Source organism: Coregonus clupeaformis, chromosome 26, assembly GCF_020615455.1.
Source record: "Coregonus clupeaformis isolate EN_2021a chromosome 26, ASM2061545v1, whole genome shotgun sequence".
NCBI classification, from domain to species: domain Eukaryota; kingdom Metazoa; phylum Chordata; class Actinopteri; order Salmoniformes; family Salmonidae; genus Coregonus; species Coregonus clupeaformis.
In genome coordinates this window covers 43,550,031-43,570,089 of record NC_059217.1, presented here as the reverse complement: position 1 = coordinate 43,570,089, position 20,059 = coordinate 43,550,031, and the positions used below count along the sequence as shown (strand labels likewise).

General features: G+C 44.3%; 1 protein-coding gene across 1 annotated transcript in view; it reads left to right on the top strand.

Annotated features, from left to right (window-relative positions):
* Positions 1-20,059, top strand: part of LOC121540804 (unconventional myosin-IXAa) — a 228,503-nt gene that overhangs the window by 128,793 nt on the left and 79,651 nt on the right. The window contains exons 10-11 of the mRNA XM_041849910.2: positions 8,240-8,356; positions 15,145-15,279. Coding sequence (XP_041705844.2) covers positions 8,240-8,356; positions 15,145-15,279 — 252 coding nt within the window. The remainder of the gene's footprint in view (positions 1-8,239; positions 8,357-15,144; positions 15,280-20,059) is intronic.

Below are 20,059 nucleotides of genomic sequence, written 5' to 3'. Positions count from 1 at the left end.
ATGAATGCTATTGGTCAATTTGTGGAAAAATTGTGATCTTCATTTGTATGTGGATGATACTATTATGTATGCAATTGCTCCGACTGCTGATTTAGCTGTGTCAAGGTTAGTCTGATTAGTCTAGCTTGTACTTAATACAGGCAAACTAAATACATGCTGTTTTCAAAGTCTCGTAAAAGTATCTCAGTTGGGTTACATCTTCACTCCCTGAATGGTTCTGTAGTTGAACAAGTCCCAGCATACAAATACTTTGGTATTTGGATGGACAATGATCTATCGTTTAAGAAACATACAAATTAGCTTGTTAGGAAGCTTAAATGTAAATAAAGCTTGTTTTTCACTGGCTAGCAGGAAACGAATTGTAGAATCAACTTTTCTACCTGTTCTTGACTATGGTGATACCGTCTACCGAAGTGCAACTGACTCTACTCTAAAATACCTTGATTCTGTTCATCATAGCTCTCTTTGATGTATTACATCGGACAGTTTTAATACTCATCACTGCATCCTCTACCTGTTGGCTGGACCTCTTTAAAGACACGTAGATCACTTCATTACTCTCTGTTGATAAAGCCCTACTCCACAAGCTTCCAACATACTTCACATCTTTGTTGAAATGTAGAATTTCAGGTTATAATACAAGGTCACAGGGCTGGTTAACGATGATGTCTCCCTTGGTAACCTCAGAGTTCAGGAGATCTGCTTTTTCATATCAGGCACCTCATGTGTGGAACAGTCTCCAGTTGGCACTTCGTTTGGATGATCCTGTGTCCCTGGGTCAATTTAGGAAATTGGTTATGGATTTTATAGTGATGAATGTGTTTGTTTTATTTGATTATAATGGCTAATATGTATATTGTGTATATTTAGTGTATTTTGTATATAATTGTGTGTGTGCTGATGTGACTGTTGTTCCCAGGGCACGCTTGTGAATGAGACCTAGGTCTCAATGTGTCTCCCTGGTTAAAGAAAAGTTAAATAAAAAATTTAATAAAAGGCGATTACTCGAATTAGTTTAATTTTGGAGTATAGGCTAGACCAATTATGTAACCAAGGGCATCTTAAATCAGTTTTGTTTCATGTTTTTCTGCCGCGCATAATATGCGGTAGGCTATGTATTGTATAACGACTAGGGCTGTCAAAAATAGCGCGTTAACGACGTTAATTAGTTGTTTGCTGTTAATTACGTCAATTTTTTTAACGCATTTCACGCATGCGCAGTGTGACAAATTATTCAGGTCAGGAAAGTGGTTGGGAGCTAGAGGCGAGATGGAGCAAGGTGAGCAAAGTGGGCCTATTGACGGATTCAAATATAAAAAGAATGATGATGGTACAGTTAACAAGTACAAGGTTATTTGCAAGATTTGTAAGAAGGAGTTTCAATTTCACCGGAGCTGTTCAAGCTTGAAGTACCATGTCAACGCCAAACATGCGTTTGCTGGGCCGTCAGATTCAGCAAGTGGTTTGCGCCAGACCACGCTGAATGTTTGCAGGCAATTAACAAAATCAACCTCAGATAATTTGATATCTAGCCACTCCTGCAACCACTGTTCCCTGTGAACGACTTTTCTCAGTTGCAGGTCACATTGTGAACAAGAAAAGGTCAGCTTTACTTTCAGAAAATGTGAACAAGTTAGTTTGCCTCAGCAACTGGCTGAAAGATGATGGAGCTCAGTAGATTTGAAAGGTGATGTTCAAACAAAAGACCAGTTTCAGTGCAACATGTTATAGTAGTTAGCAACTGGATTTTTGAGCAACTGGATTAAAGAATGGAGGAAAAGGTAAAAGATTGTTCTTTGGTTTGATTTAAAAGTTTTATTGAAAATGTTTTTTTCCACAGATGACTCAAATTGTGCAAAAATGTGGTAGGTCACTGTTATGATTTGACTACATTTATTGCTTTCTGTTCAATTGAATACTGTAAATTGTACATCCTGGTTAAGAGGAATGCCAAAGAGGAAGTGATGGAACATTACAAAGACAAATATTATGGTGTGTAGTATGTTTCAGCTTGATTTAAAACACCATTATTTGGCTGTGTTAATAAACAGACATAATATGAAAATTATGTATCTGTGTCCTGTTATTTATCTTTTGGTATGCATTTCAGAAAAAAAGTGGTTAGGATATAGGTGTAATTGCAAATAGTGATTAATCATGATTAATCCACTGAAAATTCTGATTAATTTGATTAAAAATTTTAATCATTTGACAGCCCTAATAACGACATAATCATACTTTTAATTGTTGATGTTTTTTCGCACTTGGGCTCATAAGCCTATGCATATGCATCAGCTCTAATATGCATATGGGTGTTTTGAATGAATCGTCACCTTAGAAAGCTGTCCATTTCATTATTAGGCTTTGAAACAACATCTAAAATGACCATGTTTTACACTCAGTTTCAACCTGTTGTTGAACTTCTTTCTTCAAATTGATCAATCACAGTGAGCTGAGTTTTAAAACCATGATACCGTTTTGATGATAAGTGTTTGTGATTTTCGATTGCATTTGCATTGATGTCGGAGTGGTTAGAGGGACAATAGAGCCCTGAGTACCAGGCCATTAGGACCTGATGGTCGTTAGCCAGTTGGGTGCTACCATCGCATGTCCAGAGTGCATAAGAGGAGATTACGGTGACTCAACGGTCACGTGGAATTTTACTGCGGTGACTCATATCTGACCAACCACAGCTCTAACCTGACTCAAACTCCACTCACATCAACCCATATTCAGTCTATGCTAGCTACAGTAGCTACACAAAGCATGCATAAGATTGCCTACTGTTGGAGTAACTTTGTCATTAATGTGTCAGTGTACATCCTCCCAGTCACACAGATCATCCAGTTATAGAAGTCTGTTTTGCTTTTCCACCGCCCAGTCCCCTTCCATAACACTCCAAACCGCCCAGTCCCCTTCCATAACACTCCAAACCGCCCAGTCCCCTTCCATAACACTCCAAACTGCCAAAGGCGGATGGTCATATGTCCAAGTCCTCATTTTAACTTCACTTATATTAGCTTAGCATGCCTTTCATCATCTGTAAGTGGAGAGCATATTTTCCCTTTGGCTTGTTGAGGCACGTAATCGTCTGTCTTGGCACTGTTGTTTTTATGGATAGCTGAAGTATCCAAAAAGTGATTTGTCTGTCTGGAGACACTTAAAGCTTTGGCTCTGAATCTCAAAACACCTAAAGCTGTAGTGTTGTAGCACAGCAGGGCTTGGGGCGTCATAGAAAAACCAGAGGGCCTTGTTGGCTGTTAGCTGGCATGCTAACAGACGTTACACTACTGTTGGCTAGCTAACATTGTTAGCATTAGAGGAATTTAGCTGGCATGCTAACATGTTACTCTGATGCTGGCTAACATGGTTCTCCACTAGTTTAGCGCCTGTGGGATTGATAGGCTGTGGGCTAACAGCTAACACCAATGGTGTTAATTAATGCAAGCGACGTAGCAGATGTGAGACTTCCTGTGATGCGTAGTCTCCATTTAGTGCTTTGGTCAGAAACTTCCACCTATCTAACAGCATTGTCATTAGACCTACTGTGTGAAGAGGTTATGGATGGTCAAGAGGGTAGTTTAGTTTTTAATCTTCTAGTTCAACACCTTTACAGGTTCAGAGGGAAAAAGATGAACCACATAAATAAACTTGACAGAAAACGCCTCACATTCCCCAATGTCTCAGCACCACATATTGTGTCCTTGAAGAACAGATCAGGTCAGAATGCTGATGATAGAACAGATCAGGTCAGAATGCTGATGATAGAACAGATCAGGTCAGAATTCAGATGATAGAACAGATCCGATGATAATGCTGATGATAGAACAGATCATAATGTGGATGATAGAACAGATCAGGTCAGAATGCTGATGATAGAACAGAACAGGTCAGAATGCTGATGATAGAACAGAACAGGTCAGAATGCTGATGATAGAACAGAACAGGTCAGAATGCTGATGATAGAACAGAACAGGTCAGAATGCTGATGATAGAACAGGATCAGGTCAGAATGCTGATGATAGAACAGATCAGGTCAGAATGCTGATGATAGAACAGATCAGGTCAGAATTCAGATGATAGAACAGATCCGATGATAATGCTGATGATAGAACAGATCATAATGTGGATGATAGAACAGATCAGGTCAGAATGCTGATGATAGAACAGAACAGGTCAGAATGCTGATGATAGAACAGGTCAGAATGCTGATGATAGAACAGGATCAGGTCAGAATGCTGATGATAGAACAGAACAGGTCAGAATGCTGATGATAGAACAGAACAGGTCAGAATGCTGATGATAGAACAGATCAGGTCAGAATGCTGATGATAGAACAGATCAGGTCAGAATGCTGATGATAGAACAGATCAGGTCAGAATGCTGATGATAGAACAGATCAGGTCAGAATGCTGATGATAGAACAGATCAGGTCAGAATGCTGATGATAGAACAGATCAGGTCAGAATGCCGATGATAGAACAGAACAGGTCAGATTGCTGATGATAGAGCAAAACAGATCAGGTCAGAATGCTGATGATAGAACAGAACAGAACAGGTCAGATTGCTGATGATAGAGCAAAACAGATCAGGTCAGATTGCTGATGATAGAGCAAAACAGATCAGGTCAGAAAGCTGATGATAGAACAGATCAGGTCAGAAAGCTGATGATCGAACAGATCAGGTCAGAAAGCTGATGATAGAACAGATCAGGTCAGAAAGCTGATGATAGAACAGATCAGGTCAGAATGCTGATGATAGAACAGATCAGGTCAGAAAGCTGATGATCGAACAGATCAGGTCAGAAAGCTGATGATAGAACAGATCAGGTCAGAAAGCTGATGATAGAACAGATCAGGTCAGAAAGCTGATGATAGAACAGATCAGGTCAGAATGCTGATGATGGAACAGATCAGGTCAGAATGCTGATGATAGAACAGATCAGGTCAGAATTCAGATGATAGAACAGATCCGATGATAATGCTGATGATAGAACAGATCATAATGTGGATGATAGAACAGATCAGGTCAGAATGCTGATGATAGAACAGAACAGGTCAGAATGCTGATGATAGAACAGGTCAGAATGCTGATGATAGAACAGGATCAGGTCAGAATGCTGATGATAGAACAGAACAGGTCAGAATGCTGATGATAGAACAGAACAGGTCAGAATGCTGATGATAGAACAGATCAGGTCAGAATGCTGATGATAGAACAGATCAGGTCAGAATGCTGATGATAGAACAGATCAGGTCAGAATGCTGATGATAGAACAGATCAGGTCAGAATGCTGATGATAGAACAGATCAGGTCAGAATGCTGATGATAGAACAGATCAGGTCAGAATGCCGATGATAGAACAGAACAGGTCAGATTGCTGATGATAGAGCAAAACAGATCAGGTCAGAATGCTGATGATAGAACAGAACAGAACAGGTCAGATTGCTGATGATAGAGCAAAACAGATCAGGTCAGATTGCTGATGATAGAGCAAAACAGATCAGGTCAGAAAGCTGATGATAGAACAGATCAGGTCAGAAAGCTGATGATCGAACAGATCAGGTCAGAAAGCTGATGATAGAACAGATCAGGTCAGAAAGCTGATGATAGAACAGATCAGGTCAGAATGCTGATGATAGAACAGATCAGGTCAGAAAGCTGATGATCGAACAGATCAGGTCAGAAAGCTGATGATAGAACAGATCAGGTCAGAAAGCTGATGATAGAACAGATCAGGTCAGAAAGCTGATGATAGAACAGATCAGGTCAGAATGCTGATGATGGAACAGATCAGGTCAGAATGCTGATGATAGAACAGATCAGGTCAGAATGCTGATAATAGAACAGATCAGGTCAGAATGCTGATGATAGAACAGATCAGGTCAGAATGCTGATGATAGAACAGATCAGGTCAGAATGCTGATGATAGAACAGAACAGATCAGAATGCAGATGATAGAACAGGTCAGAATGCTGATGATCGAACAGAACAGGTCAGAATTCTGATGATAGTCCATATGTTCATTAGCCTCTCTAAATTACACACGTCAAAGCTTGTTAAGGTTACATTGACATTGATCAGCTAAAGGTAGAGAGAAACACAACCTGTGCGCCTTGGTTTTGCTAAGCTGGTGCATTGCAGTACTGTACAGAGAGTCAATGATACTGCAGATGGACAAACAGACATATATATCTGGATTGAGAGACGAGTAAACAGACAGTCAGACAGGTAAATGTCTAGATAGATACATTTATAAAGAGATGGAGATATACTTATACAGATGGGTAGATATATGGTATAGGAAATACAGTAGCCAGACAGACAGAGACAGACCGACAGGCAGAAACAGAAACACAGACAGACAGACAGACAGACAGACAGACAGACAGACATAGAGAGAAACAGACAGATAGACAGAAACAGACAGACACAGAGAGAAACAGACAGACAGACACAGAGAGAAACCAACACATACAGACAGACACATACAGACAGACACAAACAGACAGACACAAACAGACACAGACAGACAGACACAGACAGACAGACACAGACAGACAGACACATACAGACAGACACATACAGACAGACACAAACAGACGCAGAGACAGACAGACAGACACATACAGACAGACAGACAGACAGACAGACGCAGAGAGAAACAGACAGACAGACGCAGAGAGAAACAGACAGACAGACGCAGAGAGAAACAGACAGACAGACGCAGAGAGAAACAGACAGACAGACAGACACAGAGAGAAACAGACACATACAGACAGACACATACAGACAGACACATACAGACAGACACAAACAGACAGACAGAAACAGACAGACACAAACAGACACAGACACAGACAGACACATACAGACGCAGATACAGACAGACACAGACAGAAACAGACAGACAGAGACAGACAGACAGACAGACAGACGCAGAGAGAAACAGACAGACGCAGAGAGAAACAGACAGACAGACACAGAGAGAAACAGACAGACAGACACAGACAGAGAAAGACAGACAGACGCAGAGACAGACAGGCAGACAGACACAGAGACAGACAGGCAGACAGACACAGAGACAGACAGGCAGACAGACACAGAGACAGACAGGCAGACAGACACAGAGACAGACAGACAGACAGACAGACACAGAGAGAAACAGACAGACAGACACAGAGAGAAACAGACACAGACATAAACAGACAGACAGACAGAAACAGACGACACAGACACAGACAGAAACAGATAGACAGAAACAGACACAGACAGACGCAGAGAGAAACAGACAGACAGACGCAGAGAGAAACAGACAGACAGACAGACAGACAGACAGACGCAGAGAGAAACACAGACAGACGCAGAGAGACAGACAGACAGACGCAGAGAGACAGACAGACAGACGCAGAGAGACAGACAGACAGACGCAGAGAGACAGACAGACAGACGCAGAGAGACAGACAGACAGACGCAGAGAGACAGACAGACGCAGAGAGACAGACAGACAGACACAGACATACAGACACAGACAGACAGACAGACAGACGCAGAGACAGACAGACAGACAGACAGACGCAGAGACAGACAGAAACAGACAGACACAGAGACAGACAGACAGACGCAGAGAGAAACAGACACACAGAGAGAAACAGACAGACAGACAGACAGACAGACACAGAGAGAAACAGACAGATAGACGCAGAGACAGACAGACAGACAGACAGACAGACAGACAGACAGACAGAGAGTGAAACAGACAGACAGACACAGAGTGAAACAGACAGACAGACACAGAGAGAAACAGATAGACAGACACAGAAACAGACAGACAGACAGAAACAGACACAGACACAGAAACAGACAGACAGACAGACAGACAGACAGAAACAGACAGACACAGAAACAGACAGAGAGACCTGTACATTGATGGAAAGCGCGCGCGCGCACACACACACACTCACACTTTTCTCTATTTGTTGTGTACGATGCAGCAGATAATTTTATAAATGTTTGTCATTGTTGCTTTATACCTAATCTACATTATGTAAGGCTTTCAACAACTGTACGTGTACGTGTGTATCTGTCTGTGTGTATCTGTGTGTGTGAAGGGGGGGGGGGGTTACAGAAGGATCAGCCCACGGTCCAGATTAGATGAATGTACAGTGTGTGTATAGCGCTGTGATTGGAGCAGATGGTAAAATGTGTCCATGTCTCATGATTGTCTCTGTGTATGTAGGCTGGTACCGTGCGGGACTCCATGGCCAAATCCCTGTACAGCGCCCTGTTTGACTGGATCGTGTTCAGGACCAACCATGCTCTGCTCAACAACAAGGACCTGGAGCACAGTGCCAAGGTAGGATTTGGACACACACACACAGCACATATACACTCACACAACACACACACACACACATAATTCATGCAAACTCTGTCACACAGCAGCATACCACCCTGCATCCCTCTGCTGGCTTGCCTCTGAAGCTAAGCAGCTTTGGTCCTGGTCGGTCCCTGGATGGGAGACCAGATGCTGCTGGAAGTGGTGTTGGAGGGCAAGTAAGAGGCACTCTTTCCTCTGGTCCCCAGAAAATATCCCAATGCCCCATTGCAGTAATTGGGGTCATTGCCCTGTGTAAGGTGCTGTCTTTCAGATGGGATGTTAAACGGGTGTCCTGACACTCTGTGGTCACTAAAGATCCCATGGCACTTATCGTATCCCCGGCATACTGGCTAAATTCCCAATCTGGCCCTCATACCATCATGGCCACCTAATCATCACCAGCTTCCAATTGGCTCATTCATCCCCCCTCATCTCCTCTGCTCTGTTTCTATACTGAACAACAATATAAACACAACATGTAAAGTGTTGGTCCCATGTTTCATGAGCTGAAATAAAAGATCCCAGAAATTTTCCATACGCACAAAAAGCTTATTTCTCAAAAATGTTATGCGCAAATTTGTTTACATCCCTGTTAGTTAACATTTCTCCTTTGCCAAGATAATCCATCCACCTGACAGGTGTGGCACATTAAGAAGCTGATTAAAAAGCATGATCATTACACAGACGCATTTTGTGCTAGGGACAATAAAGGCCACTCTAGAATGTGCAGTTTTGTTACACAACACAATGCCACGGATGTCTCAAGTTTTGAGGGAGCGTGCAATTGATATGCTGACTGCAGGAATGTCCACCAGAGCGGTTGCCAGAGAATTGAATGTTAATTTCTCTACCATAAGCTGACTCCAACGTCGTTTTAGAGAATTTGGTAGTACGTCCAACCGGCCTCACAACCGCAGACCACGTGTAACCACGCCAGCCCAGGACCTCCACATCCGGCTTCTTCACCTGTGGGATCGTCTGAGACCAGCCACCCCAGTGGGTGGGCCTGGCTCCCAAGTAGGTGGGCCTATGCCCTCCCAGGCCCACCCATAGCTGCACCCCTGCCCTGTCATGTGAAATCCATAGATTAGGGCCTAATGATTTCCTTATACAGTATCAACTGTAACTCAGTAAAATCGTTGAAATTGTTACATGTTGGGTTTATATTGTTGTTCAGTATATTCCCCAGGTCATTGCTGTAAATGAGAATGTGTTCAGTCAATTTACCTGGTAAAATAAAAATAAAAACTCACATTACATACATGCTTGCTTGCATGCACACACACACATTACACATGCAAGCACTGACGCACCCAAATACACTCTCGCTCTATGTCCCTCTCTCACTCGCACACACATAATTTAATCAAAGGTCAGTTGAGTGTATCATGTTTTTACACTGTGGTTAAGAAAGCATAGGCTGTTTGTTCCTGAGTTGTCAGAGTGGAGAGTGATGTGATCTACAGTGTGTGTGTAACGAAGAGATGACGCCGGAGAAGATGGCTGCCGTTTTACAGCCCTCTAACCAATTGTACTATTATGTGTGTTTTTTCGCGTTATTTGTAATTTATTCTGTACATAATGTTTCTCCCATAATCTCTTATAACCAAAAATAGCTTCTGGATATCAGGACAGCGATTACTCACCTCGTATTGGACGAAGATTTTTTCTTCAACGAGTCGGACGCGAAGGATATCCTACAGACACCCGACAAGGCCCAAATCCCTGTCATTCGCAGGAGAAAGAGAAGGAGATATCGTGGACGTAGGTCGGGGTGCCTTGTAAGGATCCGATGGCGAGCGAGTAAACTGCCTCTTCCATCAATCCTATTAGCCAATGTTCAATCATTTGAAAATAAATTAGATGACCTACGATTACGGTTGTCCTACCAACGGGACATTAAAAACTGTAATATCTTATGTTTCACCGGGTCGTGGCTGAACGACGACATGGACAACATACAGCTAGCGGGCTATACACTACATCGGCAGGATAGAACGGCTGACTCCGGTAAGACAAGGGGTGGCGGTCTGTGTATATTTGTAAACAACAGCAGGTGCACAAAATCAAATATTAAGGAAGTCTCGAGGTTTTGCTCGTCTGAGGTAGAGTATCTTATGATAAGCTGTAGACCACACACTATTTACCAAGAGAGTGTTAATCTATATTTTTCATAGCTGTCTATTTACTGCCACAAACCAATGCTGGCATTAAGATTGCACTCAATGAGCTGTATAAGGCCATAAGTAAACAGGAAAACGCTCATCCAGAGGCAGCACTCCTAGTGGCCGGGGACTTTAATGCAGGGAAACTTAAATCCGTTCTACCTAATTTCTACCAGCATGTTAAATGTGCAACCAGAGGAAAAAAAACTCTAGACCACCTTTACTCCACACACAGAGACGCATACAAAGCTCTCCCTCGCCCTCCATTTGGCAAATCTGACCATAACTCTATCCTCCTGATTCCTGCTTATAAGCAAAAACTAAAGCAGGGAGCACCAGTGACTCGGTTAATAAAAAAGTGGTCAGATGACGCAGATGCTAAGCTACAGGACTGTTTTGCTAGCACAGACTGGAACATGTTCCGGGATTCTTCAGATAGCATTGAGGAGTACACCACATCAGTCACTGGCTTCATCAATAAGTGCATCGATGACGTCGTCCCCACAGTGACCGTACGTACATACCCCAACCAGAAGCCATGGATTACAGGCAACATCCGCACTGAGCTAAAGGGTAGAGCTTCCGCTTTCAAGGAGCGGGACTCTAACCCGGACGCTTATAAGAAATCCCGCTATACCCTCTGACGAACTATCAAACAGGCAAAGAGTCAATACAGGACTAAGATTGAATCGTACTACACCAGCTCTGACGCTCGTCGGATGTGGCAGGGCTGGAAAACTATTACACACTACAAAGGGAAGCACAGCCGCGAGCTGCCCAGTGATACAAGCCTAGCAGACGAGCTAAACCACTTCTATGCTTGCTTCGAGGCAAGCAACACTGAAGCATGCATGAGAGCACCAGCTGTTCCGGATGACTATGTGATCACGCTCTCCATAGCCGATGTGAGTAAGACTTTTAAGCAGGTCAACATTAACAAGGCCGCAGGGCCAGACGGATTACCAGGACGTGTACTCCGAGCATGTGCTGACCAACTGGCAAGTGTCTTCACTGACATTTTCAACATGTCCCTGACTGAGTCTGTAATACCAACATGTTTCAAGCAGACCACCATAGTCCCCGTGCCCAAGGACACTAAGATAACCTGCCTAAATGACTACCGACCCATAGCACTGACGCCTGTAGCCATGAAGTGCTTTGAAAGGCTGTCATGGCTCACATCAACACCATTATCCCAGAAACCCTAGACTCACTCCAGTTTGCATATTGCCCCAACAGATCCACAGATGATGCAATCTCTATTGCACTCCACACTGCCCTTTCCCACCTGGACAAGAGGAACACCTACGTGAGAATGCTATTCATTGACTACAGCTCAGCGTTCAACACCATAGTGCCTTCAAAGCTCATCACTAAGCTATGGATCCTGGGACTAAACACCTCCCTCTGCAACTGGATCCTGGACTTCCTGACGGGACGCCCCCAGGTGGTAAGGGTAGGTAACAACACATCTGCCACGCTGATCCTCAACACGGGGGCCCCTCAGGGGTGCGTGCTCAGTCCCCTCCTGTACTCCCTGTTCACCCATGACTGCATGGCCAGGCACGACTCCAACACCATCATTAAGTTTGCCGACGACACAACAGTGGTAGGCCTGATCACCGACAACGATGAGACAGCCTATAGGGAGGAGGTCAGAGACCTAGCCATGTGGTGCCAGGATAACAACCGCTCCCTCAACGTGACCAAGACAAAGAAGATGATTGTGGACTACAGGAAAAAAGAGGACTGAGCACGCCCCCATTCTCATCGACGGGGCTGTAGTGGAACAGGTTGAGAGCTTCAAGTTCCTTGGTGTCCACATCACCAACGAACTATCATGGTCCAAACACACCAAGACAGTCGTGAAGAGGGCAATACAAAGCCTATTCCCCCTCAGGAGACTAAAAAGATTTGGCATGGGTCCTCAGATCCTCAAAAAGTTATACAGCTGCACCATCGAGAGCATCCTGACTGGTTGCATCACCACCTGGTATGGCAACTGCTCGGCCTCCGACCGCAAGGCACTACAGAGGGTAGTGCGTACGGCCCAGTATATCACTGGGGCCAAGCTTCCTGCCATCCAGGACGTCTATACCAGGCGGTGTCAGAGGAAGGCCCTCAAAAGTGTCATACTTCAGCCACCCTAGTCATAGACTGTTCTCTCTGCAACCGCACGGCAAGCGGTACCGGAGCGCCAAGTCTAGGTCCAAAAGGCTTCTCAACAGCTTCTACCCCCAAGCCATAAGACTCCTGAACAGCTAATCATGGCTACCCAGACTATTTGCACTGCCCCCCCACCCCCACCCCATCTTTTTACGCTGCTGCTACTCTGTTAATTATTTATGCATAGTCACTTTAACTCTACCCACGTACATATTACCTCAACTACCTCAACTAGCCGGTGCCCCCGCACATTGACTCTGCACCGGTACCCCCCTTTATATAGCCTCCCTACTGTTAATTTATTTTACTTCTGCTCTTTTCTTCAACACTTTTTTGTTGTTGTTTTATTTTACTTTTTTATTTAAAATAAATGCATTGTTGGTTATGGGCTGTAAGTAAGCATTTCACGGTAATGTCTACACCTGTTGTATTCGGCGCATGTGGCAAATACAATTTGATTTGTTGTTGTAATGTTTTAATGTGATGTGATCTACAGTGTGTTGTAATGTTCTAATGTGATGTGATCTACAGTGTGTCGTTGTAATGTTTTAATGTGATGTGATCTACAGTGTGTTGTAATGTTCTAATGTGATGTGATCTACAGTGTGTCGTTGTAATGTTTTAATGTGATGTGATCTACAGTGTGTTGTTGTAATGTTCTAATGTGATGTGATCTACAGTGTGTTGTTGTAATGTTGTGATGTGATCTACAGTGTGTTGTTGTAATGTTCTAATGTGATGTGATCTACAGTGTGTTGTTGTAATGTTCTAATGTGATGTGATCTACAGTGTGTCGTTGTAATGTTGTGATGTGATCTACAGTGTGTCGTTGTAATGTTGTGATGTGATCTACAGGGTGTTGTTCTATCTCTCTCGCTCGCTCTCTTTCGTTCTCTTTCTCGCTCTCTCTCTCTGTGTTGTCTTGCTCTCTCTCTCTCCATCTCCCCTTTCTCTCTCTCTCCATTTCCCCTCTCTATCTCCCTTCTCTCACTCGCTCGCTCTCTGTCTGTGTCTGTGTCTGTGTCTGTCTGTGTGTGTGTGTGTGGGAACCGTGTGGCAGCTGGCTGGCTTTGCCCAGCGGGCATCCAAAGGATTAGATCACAGATAATATTTGCTTCTCTCCTCCCAAATCTGTGTGTGTGTGCCTAGAACATTGTTGCAAATGGCATGATGGCCTCTTCTGCTTGTTTTAGTGGTGCTCAACAGACGTGTGTGGTGCGTGTGTGCACAAGAGTGTGTCCCTCAGTCCTCCTCTATCCCACAGTGCTCTCTGTGTCCCTCAGTCCTCCTCTATCCCACAGTGCTCGTTGTGTCCCTCAGTCCTCCTCTATCACACAATGCTCTCTGTTGTCTCTGTCCTCCTCTATCTTTCTATTGTGTCTCTCAGTCCTCCTATCTCTCTCTGTTGTGTCCCTCAGTCCTCCTCTATCCATCTGTTGTGCCCCTCAGTCCTCCTCTATCCCACAGTGCTCTCTGTGTCCCTCAGTCCTCCTCTATCCCACAGTGCTCTCTGTTGTGTCTCTCAGTCCTCCTCTATATTTCTATTGTGTCTCTCAGTCCTCCTCTATCTTTCTATTGTGTACCTCAGTCCTCCTCTATCTTTCTGGTGTCTCTCAGTCCTCATCTATATTTCTGGTGTCTCTCAGTCCTCCTCTATCTTTCTATTGTGTCCCTCAGTCCTCCTCTATCTTTCTGGTGTCTCTCAGTCCTCCTCTATCTTTCTATTGTGTCTCTCAGTCCTCTATCTTTCTATTGTGTCCCTCAGTCCTCCTATATCTCTCTGTTGTGTGTCCCTCAGTCCTCCTCTATCTTTCTATTGTGCCCCTCAGTCCTCCTATATCTCTATGTTGTGTGTCCCTCAGTCCTCTATCTTTCTATTGTGTCCCTCAGTCCTCCTATATCTCTATGTTGTGTGTCCCTCAGTCCTCCTCTATCTTTCTATTGTGTCCCTCAGTCCTCCTATATCTCTCTGTTGTGTGTCCCTCAGTCCTCTATCTTTCTATTGTGTCCCTCAGTCCTCCTATATCTCTATGTTGTGTCCCTCAGTCCTCCTCTATCCATCTGTTGTGTCCCTCAGTCCTCCTCTATCCCACAGTGCTCTCTGATGTGCTCAGCCAGACCGATAGACTCTTGAGACATAAGAGCAGAGCTTAACATCCGTCACTCACAATCAGTCAGACCCTCTGTTATTTGGGTCTTCACTAAAGCTGTATACGAACCTCTTCTCATAATATGATAGAGCTATCATAATGATGATATGAACATTCATAGCGCCTATTGACAGTGACACGGTGGTTTGGTATTCTATGATGCCAGGGTTAAGTAGGGCTCTTTTGATGGAAGGTTCATCAAGAGTATATTGTCTTTGTTTCTAAATTGAGTTATGTATGCAAAAATAAAACACATCTAACTAAACTCTCTCTTTCACTTCAGATTCTTTCAATTGGAGTGCTGGACATCTTTGGCTTTGAAGACTACGAGAACAACAGCTTTGAGCAGTTCTGCATCAACTTGGCCAACGAGAGGCTCCATCATTACTTCAACCAGCACCTCTTCAAGCTAGAACAGGTAAGGTCTCTTTCTGTGTGTGTGTCCACAGGAGGTTGTTGGCACCTTAATTGGGGAGGACGGGCTCATGGCAATAGCTGGAGTAGAATCAGTGGAATTTATATCAAATACATGAAACACATCAAACACGTGTTTGATGCCGTTCCATTCTCACCGTTCCAGCCATTATTATGAACCGTCCTCCCCTCAGCAGCCTCCACTGTCTGTGTCTGTGTGTCCTGGAGTGCAATGTGTGTGTCTGTGAGTCAGTACGTATGGACCACACTTCAGGTCAACAACAGAATAAGGCGTGTTTACAGTCACTCCCGACTGGCATACCATTTTTTACTGTTTGAATTACAGAATTGTGTGGACAGTAAAGTTTCCTATTCAATCCAATGCTCCATGATGTAACCATAGAAACAGAATGGCATGGGTTCAAGTATAATATGTCTGTGGGTTCCACCCATCACGGAATGTTAACTTGAATGGGAATGTCCGTTCTATGGTTGTGACCATTCTATCTCTATGGTTGTGACGTCTGGCTCTTTAGCGGTGACGTCTGGCTCTTTAGTGGAGATGTCAGAGCACGTAACCTGAGAGCAGTGACTGGTCTGCCTGTTAACTAGTTCCACAGTAATATAATAATAATAATAATAATAATAATAATATGCCATTTAGCAGACGCTTTTATCCAAAGCGACTTAGTCATGCGTGCATACATTTTTGTGTATGGGTGGTCCCGGGGATCGAACCCACTACCTTGGCGTTACAAGCGCCGTGCTCTACCAGCTGAGCTACAGAGGACCACAACTATTGTGAGGTGTGTTGTCATCTCTCTCCATAGGACCCTCACCCTGGGCTTACTCTCTGGGCACACACTAGCCTTGATGTGTGTTAGCGTCATACTGTGTGGGAGAGAGTGTCACGGTGTGTGTGTGTCCCAGTGGGTGTGTGTGAACGTCACTACATTGTCAATAGAGTGGATAGTGTTGTGAAAAAGGGCTATTTCCTCATGGTCAGAAGGAATGCATGGTTTACCAGGTCAGGAATGTACGTGCGCAGAGGCATCCAGGCGTAGTATTTTGATATGGTTTTGATGAGGGTGTTTTGGCCCTCTTGGCACCCGACTCGAGTAAATCCGTCTGTCTCCCCTCTGTCTTTGTTTACGAATCATAATGGCCTGGGCTGCGTCAGAAATGGCACCCTATTCCCTGTATAGTGCACTACTTTTGACCCAGCCCTGTGGGCTATGGGAATAGGGTGCCATTTTAGACGCAGCCCTGGAGATGGACTCATCGTACTCTTGTTATGTCTGCGTGGTGTTTATTGTTTTGTCTCATTTAGCCCAGTTAGCCTAGCGCCCTAGTGCTTTTGGCATACTAGGAGAACTTTGGATTGTGGTACGTTTCTTATGCAAACTAGTGATCGTGGTAAGTTTCCTATGCAGACTAGTGATCGTGGTAAGTTTCCTATGCAGACTAGTGATTGTGGTAAGTTTCCTATGCAGACTAGTGATTGTGGTAAGTTTCCTATGCAGACTAGTGATTGTAGTAAGTTTCCTATGCAGACTAGTGATCGTGGTAAGTTTCCTATGCAGACTAGTGATCGTGGTAAGTTTCCTATGCAGACTAGTGATTGTGGTAAGTTTCCTATGCAGACTAGTGATTGTGGTAAGTTTAAGTTACTCTTATCACCAGGGTTGTCTCACCTCTCCAACCAATCAGTTACTCTTATCAGCAGGGCTCTCTCACCTCTCCAACCAATCAGTTACTCTTATCACCAGGGCTGTCTCACCTCTCCAACCAATCAGTTACTCTTATCAGCAGGGCTCTCTCACCTCTCCAACCATTCAGTTACTCTTATCACCAGGGTTGTCTCACCTCTCCAACCAATCAGTTACTCTTATCACCAGGGTTGTCTCACCTCTCCAACCAATCAGTTACTCTTATCAGAAGAGCTCTCTCACCTCTCCAACCAATCAGTTACTCTTATCAAAAGCAAGTGTTTACGTTTGAACAGTGGTCAAAGCAAAGAAGACCGTACCAAATACTATTCCCAACGGGGGCCCAGCTCCAATGTTTACACCACCATGCCAAGTGCTCCTTCATTTTTGCTCCATCTCTATGAAAATGATTTATGGATGTATCGGAGCTCAAAAACCCATGGCCACATGTGCAAACAGTGTATCACATTTACGCATCCTCCTGAGATGTGTAGACTTCTCACCAACTTGAAGAAAACATCTGTGCTCTGTTATGTTTGAAATCACAGGGCGATTCAGTTCCGCATTTCTATGAATCTTTTTGTAAATAGAATGTCAGTTTAGTCGTAATACATCACCCGTCCACTGAAGTCTGTAAACTTAATGAAGTGTAAAATGGCCATTATTTTTAAAGTAGGATTTCAGTAGCTTTACCGGTACCACCTTATTCCACTTACCGCTTGACTACGACATCACCATTATGAGTCATGTGGATCCATCTTAAATCCCAATACCGTGACTCCTACAGACCTCTCTGCTCTTCACTATTTTTACAGAGAATGTCAGGTCATAGCCTGATCCCAGATCTGTTTGTATAGTCTTGCCAATATGAGTCCAAAAAGAGGCAATAGAATAAGTGGATCTGGGATCAGGCCATCAGTGTTAGGGAGGGGAGATGACAGAGTTGCTCTATGACTGACAATGCTGTATCTATAGCTGCTTTAAAGGTTGAAAATCACCACTCCCAACTCCCTTTACAGCCCCAGTGTTCCTCCCTTCACTTCCATAAACCACTCATTGTGTGCGTGCGTGTGTGCGTGTGTGCGTGCGTGCGTGCGTGTGTGTGTGCGTGTGTGCGTGCGTGTGTGCGTGCGTGTGTGTGTGAGATGCGCGCTGGTACGGCCATAACCCCTGAAAAGCTCTGCTGCACATAAAAGTAATGTTCCCCTCCGTAATACAGGAAGGTTTAGGCCTTCATTGCTGAGCCCTGTGGGTGGTGAACACTTATGTCCCAGGCGGGTGATTTGTATAGTAATGCTTCATGATGTAAGTCGTATGTAGAATTTAATGGGTGGAGTTCGTTTTTTTTTACTTTTAGGGAGGAGGGGAAGGCATGTCAAGTTGCACACATGAAATTATTTTCCTGCTTCGCTGCCCACAACGCTAGCCCTGCTAGCCGTGGAGTTGGGTGTCCCAACTAGTTCCACTTCCTGTTCCTGTTCCTTGTGTAATGGTGTCTGGCACTGACCCAAGACACACACATACTTTAGTAGTCACAGGGCTTCTGGGTCATACTTCAGTAGTCACAGGGCTTCTGGGTCATACTTTAGTAGTCACAGGGCTCGAGGGGCTTAAACACCAGCTAACATAGGTGGCCTGCTGCACTGAACCTGTTTATACCTCCCAACACCACTGAACCTGTTTATACCTCCCAACACCACTGATCCTGTTTATACCTCCCAACACCACTGAAACTGTTTATACCTCCCAACACCACTGATCCTGTTTATATCTCCCAACACCACTGGACCTGTTTGAACAAATAAGTATTTGACCCCTCTGCAAAACATGACTTAGTACTTGGTGGCAAAACCCTTGTTGGCAATCACAGAGGTCAGACGTTTCTTGTAGTTGGCCACCAGGTTTGCACACATCACAGGACGGATTTTGTTCCACTCCTCTTTGCAGATCTTCTCCAAGTCATTAAGGTTTTGAGGCTGACGTTTGGCAACTCGAACCTTCAGCTCCCTCCACAGATTTTCTATAGGATTAAGGTCTGGAGACTGGCTAGGCCACTCCAGGACCTTAATGTGCTTCTTCTTGAGCCACTCCTTTGTTGCCTTGGCCGTGTGTTTTGGGTCATTGTCATGCTGGAATACCCATCCACGACCCATTTTCAATGCCCTGGCTGAGGTTCTCACCCAAGATTTGACGGTACATGGCCCCGTCCATCATCCCTTTGATGCGGTGAAGTTGTCCTGTCCCCTTAGCAGAAAAACACCCCCAAAGCATAATGTGTCCACCTCCATGTTTGACGGTGGGGATGGTGTTCTTGGGGTCATAGGCAGCATTCCTCCTCCTCCAAACACGGTGAGTTGAGTTGATGCCAAAGAGCTCGATTTTGGTCTCATCTGACCACAACACTTTCACCCAGTTCTCCTCTGAACCATTCAGATGTTCATTGGCAAACTTTAGACGGCCCTGTATATGTGCTTTCTTGAGCAGGGGGACCTTGCGGGCGTTGCAGGATTTCAGTCCTTCACGGCGTAGTGTGTTACCAATTTTTTCTTGGTGACTATGGTCCCAGTTGCCTTGAGATCATTGACAAGATCCTCCCGTGTAGTTCTGGGCTGATTCCTCACCGTTCTCATGATCATTGCAACTCCACGAGGTGAGAACTTGCATGGAGCCCCAGGCCAAGGGAGATTTACAGTTCTTTTGTGTTTCTTCCATTTGCGAATAATCGCACCAACTGTTGTCACCTTCACACCAAGCTGCTTGGTGATGGTCTTGTAGCCCATTCCAGCCTTGTGTAGGTCTACAATCTTGGCCCTGACATCCTTGGAGAGCTCTTTGGTCTTGGCCATAGTGGAGAGTTTGGAATTTGATTGATTGATTGCTTCTGTGGACAGGTGTCTTTTATACAGGTAACAAATTGAGATTAGGAGCACTCCCTTTAAGAGTGTGCTCCTAATCTCAGCTCGTTACCTGTATAAAATACACCTGGGAGCCAGAAATCTTTCTGATTGAGAGGGGGTCAAATACTTATTTCCCTCATTAAAATGCAAATCAATTTATAACATTTTTTACATGCGT